This window comes from Neopelma chrysocephalum, unplaced genomic scaffold, assembly GCF_003984885.1.
Source record: "Neopelma chrysocephalum unplaced genomic scaffold, ASM398488v2 Primary Assembly neopelma1_24, whole genome shotgun sequence".
Taxonomy (NCBI): domain Eukaryota; kingdom Metazoa; phylum Chordata; class Aves; order Passeriformes; family Pipridae; genus Neopelma; species Neopelma chrysocephalum.
The window spans coordinates 35035943-35047660 of record NW_020897693.1 but is presented as its reverse complement, the minus strand read 5'-3'; the positions used below and the strand labels follow the sequence as shown (position 1 = coordinate 35047660).

Genomic DNA, 11718 nt, shown 5'->3' with positions numbered 1-11718 from the left:
CTTTATCCTCTGCAACAAGGTCCTTGCTGTGCTGGATGCTACAAAACTCCTGGGCTATAGAAATCCCACAGACAGAGAATGGAAGCAGGAAGAATTCCTGCACTAACCAGGTGCTGAAGACCTGGAGATGTCGCCTGAAATCACAGAGTGAGTCTGTGGCAGAGTCTCAAGCTGCACTTTTGCCCACTGCATTGAACACAAAACTTTTTGACTGGCATCACTGCTGGTCATCAACATTGTCTTGGTCTGCCAGCCTGGACTGGAGCTTGGTGTGGCTCAGCTGCACCAGTTCCCTGGCATCTGACTTGAAGATGAGTTTCTCTGCACACACAAGGGGCCATGCCCAGATTTTGCTGGGGCACAGGTGGGTGCCCCATCTCTCAGGGATGAATGTGAGATTTCATTACAGCAACAGAGATTCCGTTACCTGTCTGCTCTTTTTCAGGGCTCCTGCTCCAGTAATCTGCTTCTTGGAAAGCATACAAGAAGCCCAACTGGGCCCAGAAGGAGCTGCTTTGGAATGAGAGGACAGAGGATGATAATGCAAGGAGAGTTTGGCCAAAGCCTGTGCAGCAGACCTGAACTCCAAGGCCTGGCCTTAACCTAGGCAAGAGTAAAGTGTGATTGTGATGGTCTGTGGACCTTGATTTAAAACTGAAGTTCTAGAGAAGAAACAAACATTTCAGACATGCCTGTTCTGGTCTGTGAAGAGACACACCCCACTGTGTGGCTACATTAGCCTTCTGGGTGTGCTGATGGCACGCAGCTGCCAACTTCTCTGGAGCAGGAGAAGATTAAAAGGAAAAAAAAAAACCACACTTGCTGCAATTTTTCAGGTGGCTGCACTTTTCCACTTGGTCAAGATAATTTTTGACCCTAAACTTGTCTTCCAGTGATGATGTAACTTTTTTTACTTTTAAGTTACCAATTATATTATCTGTACTGAAATGTACTGGATTCATTACATCTTTATTAGGCCTTCCCTTATTTACTAATAAAAATATTATATAAAGTGTTACCTAAAATCTTAATAAAGCCCAGGTACTCTGCCAAAGAAAATTGTTAAGTTGACTCAACATGAGTTGTGCTTGATGTAGCCATGATATAGGCGTGTTGGTTGTAACTTTTTCACTGATTAGTTTTATAGGTTACTGACTGCATTTGTATTTTTTTCATAAATTGATGTTACAGATTGATTCTCTTGGCCCTCACCTCTTTCAATTTCTTTCTCCCTCCCTCTCTCCCTTCCTCTTCCCAGCCCCACTCCTTTCTGAAAGACTGTGCAACTTTCCCAATTGAGTTCCTTAGGATACTGTGTCAGGCCCTGTAATACTGGAAACATCCAACTATTTTCACTTTTGCTTTAAAAAACCATTTTATTTAAGTTCTTCCCATTTTGCCATTGAAGTAAGGTTGGGATGATGTTTGTTTCAAAGCAGTTTTAATTGTTGCTTAGGCTGGAGGCTTTCAATCTGATTTGTAGCCTAATTTTCCCACAGATGTTTCACACATATAAATGATCAAAATATATGAGGAAGGGCCAAGTCATAGCACATCCAATTTCTGACAGCAGTCAAAAGTGAGTGACTAGAAAGGAAAAGAGAAGGACAAGCACACTATTTCCCTGAAGCACCTTCCTTGTTTGCCAGCAGCTGGTGGCTAAGAGGGTTTCTGAGCTAAATGAGGAGGTTGTTCTGTTTAATAGCCCTTGATTGTTTTATTCTTGCAAGATTTTTTCCACTCCTGTTCTGAATTCCTGTAAACTTTTAGTGGTACCAAATCACCAGTTGCAAGAAATTCCAAAATTCACTGAATGTGTCCAGAGACCCCTTTAGTTTGTTGTTTGATGGTTGCTCCTTACTCTATGTGCCTCATAAAGGCATAGCCAGTGAGCATCCACCTCTGACCTCTCATCACTGTGAAAAATTCATGCTTTTATCTCTGTTTTCTGGGTTTTTTGACTGTTGTTTTCTTTAATTCACAAGACTTTCCCTCTTATCCTGTGTCAGTTCAGATTCTTAAAGAGCCTTTGGGCCGGAGTATACTGGACCTTGCTTTTCTCCCTCATACACACCCCTCCCTTCTCCAAATAGCTGAAGGGCTGCAAACTGTGTCAGGCTCTCCTGACATTTGCAAGTAAAGCAGAGGTCTGGGGTTTCTCATTAGCATCGTAGAGCTGCACCAGATGTCAGCTGTAGCCGAAGGAGTGTGTCTCTTTGCTGGCAGCAGGCAGGTGTCGTGCAGGGACCTTCACTAGCATGATGTGAGACTCAGATCTCCTTTGCCAAGGAAACGGCTGAAGTGGTGTAAGGCCCTAATTACCACTGCTGTGCCTGATAGAGCTGGCATGTCCTGGCACGCCCTGTGCACGAGTACACAGCCTGCCCTTTTAGCACAGGCTTTCCTTTGCCAGCGGGTGAGTCCAAGAGGTTCACGTGAACAACAGCCAGGGCATGGCCACATTACACAGCCTGTTCTGCTGCTGTGGGGATGGTGATTTCCAGCCCGCAGAGCAGGGAGCCAGCTGGGGCAGTACCAGCATAACTCAAGGCAGTCAGCTTTGCTGGAAGAACCCTCAGATGGCTTCCAAGCAAAGCCCTGAATCCATGAGCCCCATGAATGCAGGTTGCTGGCTGAGGCCAAAGCGTGTCTTATTAGAGTAGCAGCAGGATGCCCAAAGTAAACCCTGCTTGTGATGAAAGGAAGGCAATTAAAATTCCACTTCAGTTGCCTTCCTGTCCCACTTCCTAACCTTCCAGCAGCAGGTGATTAGCAGGGCTTGCCTTCTGCTGCCCTGGCCCAGCTGTGCCAGCAGAGCCTGCAGCAGGCTAGCGCTGCTCCAACAGCACAGCTGCCAAAGCACAGCCAGGACATTGTGATTCAGCTGTCAGGTTTGCCTCAAGTTAACTTAGAATGAGCTCATTTTTCCAGTTTTCAAATAACTTTGCTCTTTTCCTACCAAAGTTTTTGGCTGTGAACTCCCTTGCTAGCCTTGCTGTTTAAGGTTTCCCATGTTTCTGCCCAGGATTTCCCAAACAGGAAACCAAACATGCATGCTGTGCAGTAACATCAGTGTGCCTATATCATGCTACAGTCTCGCAGCCTACCAGATGTGTACACTAGTTCATCTGTGCACAAAATTCCTGGCAAAACGCTTGCATCCCTTTTCCCAGCCAGACAGTGCTTTAGGGAAGACAGCCCTGCGAGACACAGGGAAGCTCTACCATATCTACAGGTGCCTGCTCTTTGTACAATTTCCCTTGCTGTTATAGGTCAGCTCACAGGAATAAGTTACACCATCCAGAATTTAGTTCCATACTGCACTCTTGATATCTGCCTGTACACTTTATCATGAATTTTTCACACTTGAGCACTTTGGAATAGTGAGCAGAACAGGCAAAATGCTCTTTTTAGTTTAAAAAGCAACTCAAACTACTACTTTCAGGTTTTTTGAAACAAGCTTTAAAGTTTTTTTTCTGTCTCCTCGGTTGAAGGGAATAGTCACCGCATGCCATTCAGATTTTAAAAAATGAAAAAAAAATTTAAAAATCCCCCAAACAGTACATCTCACCCAGTAACATTGCTTCCTTCTAGCTTAGTAGAGGAGCTCTGCAGAAAACACTAGTGGAAAACAAAATATGCAAGAGAAGCTCATGCCTCAAAAAGAAAACCAAGTACTTCTGTCACTCTTCAGGTTAAGCAGATTGACACTTCTGATCAGAGTTAGATTTTTCCCCTCCTCCTATGAACAAGTTTATTGCTTTAGAAGACATCTCCAGGAACAAATGGTATTAGCAGGAGAGAACATGCAAGCGGTTTTCTCTTCCTCACCAGTTAAAGCAACCATTTAAGTGGGATGAGCCAAAAGTACTGCACTCAGTAGACTCTAAGTAGGGGCAGGATTTATTCCTGTAAAATAGTTTGCTTTGACCTGAAGTGCTTGGAGGTAGCTGACCCTGGACCCCACAACCTGCTAGAACCATTCTGTAGGTGGGAGTTTCCCTAGCAGTGATTTGCTGATTGTCTTGGACATCAGATGGCTAAAGGATAGTCATTCTTGTAGAGCAGACTAGTGGAACTGTAAGAAAGGACTATGCTGTTGGGATATGCAAAGGAGGAGAGGAACAGTTTGAACAGGATCACAGATCCCTTCAGCAATGGGAAGGGGTTGAAACATTTACTAGCGGCAGATCAAAAGCAGAGAGAAAATGAGCAGCTGCTCAAAACTAAAAACTGCATCAAGCTCATGCTCTCTACTCCCCCAGAAGTGAGGAGTAAATCACATTGGCATCAGCACTCCTCATTGATCGGTGTTTTTCCAGACAGATCCCTCCCTCAGCCTATCAACCGACCCTTTGAACTCAAGCCGATCTGAGGACACAAATTCCATAGTGTTTTTTTAAGTTAGGTTTATTTAGCAATAGAAGTATGTACATGTAAGAGAATCCCCTGCAGCACGAGACATGCACAAAGCAGTGAGGGACTGAAAGTGGTGCTGCTCAATAGCCTTCCTCATCACCTGTCATCCCACTTTACTCAGCGGCAGGGCCAAGATTAGAAACGAACAGGCGAGAAATTTATCAGTCCATGTGGCAGAGTCTTCAGGCAGAGCCTCCCAGCAACTGGTATTAAAACAAGCGGGCGCCATAGCCAAATGTCTGTTTTATGCCCTCAAAGTAGTAGCGCTGCCAGCCTTGCTTTGTTCTTTCCTCCTCACTGGCAGGGATGCCTTTGCCTTCCAAGCACACCTCTGTCTCACCACCTTTGTCATGGAAGTTTAAGGTAATGGTTGCAAAGTGCCCTAGAGGAACCAAAGCAAATCTGTTAGCAGTGTGCAGTACAGTATGGACAGCCCCAAGGAGCTGCTCTGCTCCTCCTCTCACAAGACAACATTTTAAAGACTCTTCAGGATCCTTCCCAGAAGATGTACTTATAACAGCTGCAGGCCTTCCCTAGAAACACAAGGAGGAGAGGGCTCCCTCTTCATGGGGTTCAAAGCAGTTGCAGCCACAGCTGAGCAAGCTGCCACTTCATCCTTCCTAATCCCTGGTCACTGCTCCAAACAGTGGCTGATGATTCAGACATGATAGATAGTCTGGGATAGGAAGGTGGGAGAACACCATGTGCTCCCTGATCATGAGCCAGAATACAGTGTGGCAAATGGGGCTGAAGTTCTTCAAACACAGGCAAAGGCAGTTAACACCATAGTCCATTTCTGGACTACTTACCAGCTGGCCAAGATTTAAATCTCCATTTCATAACAAGTTGCTTCTCGGGAACCTTGACAAGAGATAGAAAGACTGAGTAGTAAGTTTTTGCAAGTCCTGCAGTCTAATAGAAAACAACTGGAATTGTATTGATATGAAGCCCTAGAGACCCCTTGAGAAACACATACAGACAGAGGGAAAAAGACTTTAAGTGTCCTTTTCAATTCCCTTCTAGAAAGGTAGGCCACAGTACAGCCACAGAGACAGGGTCCCTGTGCAGAAGACTTTAGTGGCAGTTGGGCCAAAGAGGAAAATGGTCAGTTACTATCTTTAACACTCCTCCAATCCCTAATAAATAAGTAAAATCACACCAAAGCAGGGCAGATCTATGACTGGTAGCTTTTCTGATCTATGACTGACAGATTTTCTCCCAGACTGAAATCCCATATATTAATCCATGCTATTAGGAAAGATTCAATGGCCACAGAAGTTACAGATAACTACTGGGCACCAGGTAGAACTCCATAGTTAGCTGACAGAAGCATTGCTACAGAACTGACACCTCAAAATTAAAAAGGCTGCCTCTCAACAAGATACACCTGCACTAGTTAGTACTTACAAGGTCAACAAACTCTCCTGTGACACTGCCATCCAGCAACTGAAACTTGCCTCCTTTATCGGCCTCCAAGGTGGCTTGTGCGTGGCTGAAAGCTTGTACCATCTGAAAACAATTCAGGAGACCTGTATTACCTGACATTATCTGCCTACAAACTTGTTGCCTAATGCCTCCCATCCAGCTAAAAAATTTCTGGAAGAGAAGGTAAGTCACAGAACCACAGAGTATGTAGAGCACAATATGCAGAGTTGCAATGACCCACAAGGATCGAGTCCACCTCTTAGCCCTACACAGGACCATCCCCAAGAGTCACACCATGTCCCCGAGAGTATCATCTCGACACTTCTTGAACTCTGGCAGGCTTGGTGCTGTGACCACTTCCCTGGGGAACCTGTTCACCCTCTGGGTGAAGAACCCCTTTTTAATATCCAACCTAAACCTCCCCTGACACAACTTCAAGCCATTCCCCTGTCATTGGTCACCACGGAGAAGAGATCAGTGCCTGCCCCTCCTCTTCCCCTCACAAGGAAGAGGTAGACTGCAGTGAGGTCTCCCCTCAGTCTCCTCCAGCTGAACAGACCAAGTGACTTCAGCCACTCCTTGTATGGTTTCCCCTCAAGACCCTTCACCATCTTTGTCGCTCTCCTTTGGATGCTCTCTAAGAGCTTAATGTCTTTCTTATATTGTGGTGTTCCAAACTGCACACAATATTCAAGGTGAGGCTGCCCCAGCGCAGAGCAGAGCAGGACAATCCTCTCCCTCAGCTGGCGATGCTTTGCCTGATGCCCCCCAGGACACAGTTGTCCCTCCTGGCTGCCAGGGCACTGCTGACTCATATTCAACTTGACATCGACCAGGACGCACAGGTCCCTTTCCATGGCGCTGCTTTCCAGCATCTCATTCCCCAGTCTGTACAAACATCCAGGGCTGACCTATTCCAGGTACAGAATCCAGCACTTTCCCTTGTTGAGTTTCATATGGTTGGTGATTGCCCAGCCCTCCAATTTGTTGAGGTCTCTCTGCAGGGCCTCCCTGCCTTCGAGGGTGCCAACAGCTCCTTCAAGTTTTGTGTCAGCTGCAAACTTGCTTAGTATCCCTTCTAGTCCTATGTCCAAGTCATTTATGAAGATGTTGAAGAGCACAGGGCCTAAAATGGAGCCCTGTGGAACTCCACTAGTGACAGGTCACCAGTCTGATGTCACTCCGTTCACTATTACCCTCTGTGCTCGACCCGTGGGCCAATTGCTCACCCACTGCATGGTGTGTTTATCCAGCTGTGTGCTGCACAGTTTGTACAGAAGGATACTGTAAGAGAGTCAATAATGTAAGGTCTTCAACAAAAGTCAAAAACCCTGCCCTGGCCAGAAAAGCAAGGTTATAGGCACTACAGCGGAATTCTGCCTGCCCAGGGAAAAGAACCCCTAGCTTTCCAATTCTATGCAGTGTTCTGAGTCATACATGGATTTACTTTGTTGATTTCTTAATGAAACCTATTTCTAAGAAAAGATAGTATTTTTTTTCTTTTTTTGTTTTTCTTATCAAAATAGAAGGAACAAAAGACTAAGACCATTTTTAAATTATACAATGCTGCTCTCTCTTCCTAAACTATATAATAGTGTGCAGGAGAGGGGAAGCTATCCCCAAAGTACACTTTAATACCACCTAACCTTAAAAGGAAAAAACAGAACCAAAGCACAAGCGCAGAACCATAAATCCCAAGTGAACTGGCCACATGCAATAAGGGATACACCTATAGGTGCTGACAGCAGTCTGGAACTGGCTTCTGGCTGACATTAATCTCCTTGTTAGCTGTGTGAAAAGATGCATGCACAAGTTTTAACCACCTGCTCTGCAGACCAGCTTTCTTCTGATTCCATTCTCATGGACTGCGAGTGTCCTGCAGAATGCCTTAGAAAGCTTCTTAGGAAGAACTTCCTGTATGTAAAGAACAACTCTCAGAACAAGCCAAACATTACCTCCTGAGTAACGAATACCCGGTAGAGTTCCTCAGGAGATGTTAAGAAGGTGTCCTTCAAGCTGATCTTACAGGTAGGGATCTTGACTCCTATGGATTTGGACTGCGATGCTGCAGTACTGCTCTTAGCAGCCGTCTAACAAAACAACAAACAAAACAAACACACATACACTTTTTTTTCATTAAAAAAGCAAAAATCAACAAGTGGTTCACATATCCAAGAGAAAAAACAAAGGCTCTCGGTAAAGACGCAATTAGATACAACCATACTTGAGTGTAAAAGGCAGATTTATCATTCTGCTTGGAAGAAACGTCATGTCCTGCAAATAGAAACAGTCACGCCTATACCACAGATTGCCAATTCCTGAATGTATACAGCCTATACACAACACAGGTTGCTCCGGTAAGCCCCAGTATCTAATACCATGTACCTTTCTTCACAAATCCCGAAGCATGTTTGCATAGTTTTGTTTACCTTGCGGTCTTCTGCTTTAGGAGCCACCTGAGGTGTTGTTTCCATATGTTCACCATTCACTGTGGGCAAAATCATGCCCTGGGTGAATTCTGGAAAGAAAGGAATGTGCCAATGAAACGAACAAGAGATCAAGTAAACTTTTAAATTGTTCTTTGAAATACACAATCAAAAAGGGCTTCCTGGTTTCCCCCCCTGCTCTTGGCCAGCATCCATGACTTGAAACAGTTTTTAGAAAAGGAAAAAGACCTCTTTTTACAAGCAATTAATTATTCTTGCCCTTACTACGCTCCACCAAGGGCCCTGTCAGAACCTGTCTACACCAACAATTAGGAACTTATGTCCTCTTGGTAGCCTAGACACACCATATTCCACATGCTGCTCTAGCACTAATGTTAGTTAGCCCTAGACTTATGTAGCTTTATTTCTCTCTCACTCTCTAATATAATTGCAATCACATCTCAAATACTTTTGCCTGCTGCTCTAAAAAAAGTATTTGTCTAACCAAACCAAGTTTTTCCATTTCTGTTTAGCCTGGCTCTTCATTTCTCATAACATTGTAGTAGAGAATAGTTACTTCTGACTCCCTCTTCAATTTATCTTTTTTGACACCAGATGCCAGGACTACACAGGGAAATGCAGGGACTGTCTCACCAATGCCCTGTCCAGCAGCACTAGCACTTTTGTAACTCCACCAGAATCTTCAGACTCTTTCAGAATTATGTTTGCTTTTTCTCCAGCTCTGTCACTTCTACCTTTACCAATTATATAACATTTTGCTCTTTCTCCTTCTTCTTCATGTCTTCAAACTGACAAAATTCCATTATACAGCAGAATTTTATCATGTGTACAATTTTGTATCCCACAATACTTGGTTCCCACCTACTCTTATTTATTACAGCCCACAAGATCATACAGTTTTTCCTGATTGACATTCTCATCTTCCACTGGGTGACTGCATCTCCCACCCTGAACATTACAACACCTGAAAAAAAAACAGGGTACAGAAATTTGATCCTAGAAAATCAGCAATCAGTGATGGTTTGTACCCAGCATATCTAGCACATGTAGTGTAATACAAGTAAATGGATATAAAAAGCAACTGTAGAGTTCTCAGCCTGTATTTGAGAGGAAAGCCAAAGTTAACCAAAGCACAGTGATTTAACTGCAACTGCTGGACTCAGATTCAACTTAAAAAAAAGAAATTTGATCCAGATGCTGAGAAAGTTCATTAAATGACACCAACGAAAGCTGCTGAGCAATTTCCAGACATCAGTTATTCTAAAATCCAAGTAACACTAGATGCCTTTATGAGTGTGGCAAAAGAGAAAATAACACAAATTGGAGAAGATATTGCCTTCCAAGGGAGTAAGAAAACTGAAGGCCCGATTGTGCCACAGGCAGTGACTGGGTCATTGGGGTAGCAAACACATTTTACTGGCTTTATTTTTTCTATAGCTGAGCTTCAGCACATGAAGGACATTTTCAGATTTAAAACATAAATCCAAAAATACTGTTTATTACTGGGTTACCACCAAACCTGTGCCACAGTGTCTAGACACAGAAGAGTTTCTCGCCAAATCCTAACCATTTCCAAAGAGACAAAAAAGTTGCTATTACTGCTCTGACACCTTTCTGTTGAGACAGGGTGAGGAACTCCTTGTTACCCCCATCCTTTCTTTAGTTTTAGCCCATATGGGTTCCCATAACACTTCTCCCTCTCAGTTACATACCCGTTTTGAGAGTGCTGATGTAAGTTTTCATTGCATCTCTAATTTTTTTTGCACCCTCTTGCTTCATCAGGGTCTTCAAGTTAGTGTCAGGCTCATCTTTAGCAAGGCTGACAAGGATCTAAACAACAAGGACAAATATTAACAAAGCCATACTTGCACAGTCCTTTTATTATTCAATTCAACATCACAGCTGATGTGTTTCAATTTAGTTTCAGCTAAACTTTCACAATCGGCAATGCAGGTTTATTCATCTTCCACTTCACCTGTCTCAGCCTACAGTAATAGGCTGTGTACCTAAATACCTCTATGTGCTACAGAGCCCTTACATCTAGAAGACAGGAATAATTTGATAAAGATGCAACATGACAGGGAGCGACTCTGTCAGAGTGCAGTGACAGAAGGAAGCATGACGGTTTTAAGCTGAAAGAGATTAGAATTAGATTAGATATTGGAAGGAAATTGTCTACTGTGAGGGTGGTGAGGCACTGCAACAAGTTGCTCAGAGAAACTGCGGATGCCCCATTCCTCAGAGTGTCCAAGACCAGGTTGCACAGGCTCTGAGTAATCTGGGCTAGCGGAAGGTATCCCTGTTCACGCCTGGGAGATTGGAACTAGATGATCTTTAAAGATCTCACCCAACCCAAACCATTCTTTGATTCTATTAACTTCAGCAGTGTCTAGTAACATTGAAGGAAATATTAATGCTGTGAATATTCCCATTAGAACAGCCATATAGCCAGAAGTATTAGTGTTCAGCTGTGCTTACCTCAACTTCATCAATGTCATTTTCATCCGAGAGATTAGGAATCTCCACATAACCTTTGTACTTCACTCCGGTCTTTGAGGTGCCTGCAATGACAATTACATTGTTCAGATCAAGCCTTCTTACTCTAGTAATTATAACAGCAAACTTGTATTGTATTACAATATAATATTTCCCTTTATTATTATTTCCAAAATGAGATAAGTATCCTTATCCTTAACATTATACATGAATCTGACCTTGAAACAGGAGGGGAGCACATCACTCACCAGTCCAGGCCAGCTTGATAGCCCACTCATAGAAGAAGATAAGTTTCCCTTTTCGGTTGTTGATGGAGGCCTCTCCATCCAGTTTGCTCACTTCTGTCACCTCACAAGCCCCTTCCTCACCCTCCACCCTGACAGGCAGGAGGAGAGTTTTCAGCCGCTCCGTGGACCAGTTGGAAGCATCCCGCTCTGTCCTGCGGGAAAACCAGACAGGGTGAGAATCTGGGACAGGCCAGCACACACCGGGACTATATCCAGTGTTGGCTGGTCCTTGTCTCCCTGTCCCACTCCAACACACACACACAGAGTCCTTCCCCAGGGCACCCCCCGGCTCGGGCACTCCCACACATGCATGGAGCCAGGAGGCCGTCCTAGGGGATCAGCCTGGACACTCCTGTCTCAGCACCAGCCTGCAGGAACGGAAGGGAAGGCGGCGGCCCTGCCCGGGGCCCCGGCCGGGAGCACCCTCCGGCCCCGGGCCTCCCGGGTAGGTCGGGGCGCGGCCGCCCCGCTCACCAGTGCCAGTTGTTGACGTTGGTGGCATCCGCCCGCTGCTCCACAATCCAGCGCGGATCTCCCTCTCCCCACTTGGCCATCGGGACCGGGATCGGGACCGAGACCGCCGCCTCCGCTCCGACCGCCCGTGGAAGCTGCTAGAACCGCCGCACTGCCTCTCGCCTTCCGCC

At 44.9% G+C, this 11718-nt stretch overlaps 1 protein-coding gene across 2 annotated transcripts; it reads right to left on the bottom strand.

Annotated features, from left to right (window-relative positions):
- Positions 1-4389: 4389 nt before the first annotated feature.
- AHSA1 (activator of HSP90 ATPase activity 1) lies at positions 4390-11718 on the bottom strand. 2 transcript variants are annotated; one of them, XM_027672568.1, is made up of 9 exons: positions 11549-11718; positions 11036-11226; positions 10770-10852; positions 10004-10121; positions 8274-8362; positions 7800-7934; positions 5827-5928; positions 5229-5280; positions 4390-4801 (listed from the first exon to the last, which is right to left on the bottom strand). In XM_027672568.1, the coding sequence occupies exons 1-9, from the start codon at positions 11626-11628 to the stop codon at positions 4629-4631; spliced, it is 1023 nt and encodes a 340-aa protein (XP_027528369.1). In that variant the 5' UTR covers positions 11629-11718; the 3' UTR covers positions 4390-4628. The 2 variants fall into 2 exon arrangements, with proteins under 2 accessions (XP_027528369.1, XP_027528377.1); XM_027672576.1 differs by having other exon boundaries at positions 11036-11221; positions 11549-11717.

What these genes read in the sequence shown, in the direction of transcription:
- AHSA1 (XM_027672568.1), bottom strand. Translation starts at nt 11,628, where the DNA reads ATGGCCAAGTGGGGAGAGGGAGATCCGCGCTGGATTGTGGAGCAGCGG. An exon ending in CATCAGCACTCTCAAAACGG is followed by an intron (nt 8,363 to 10,003) that starts GTATGTAACTGA and finishes CTTTCTTTCCAG; the next exon opens with AATTCACCCAGGGCATGATT. An exon ending in CTAAAGCAGAAGACCGCAAG is followed by an intron (nt 7,935 to 8,273) that starts GTAAACAAAACT and finishes TTGTTTTGTTAG; the next exon opens with ACGGCTGCTAAGAGCAGTAC.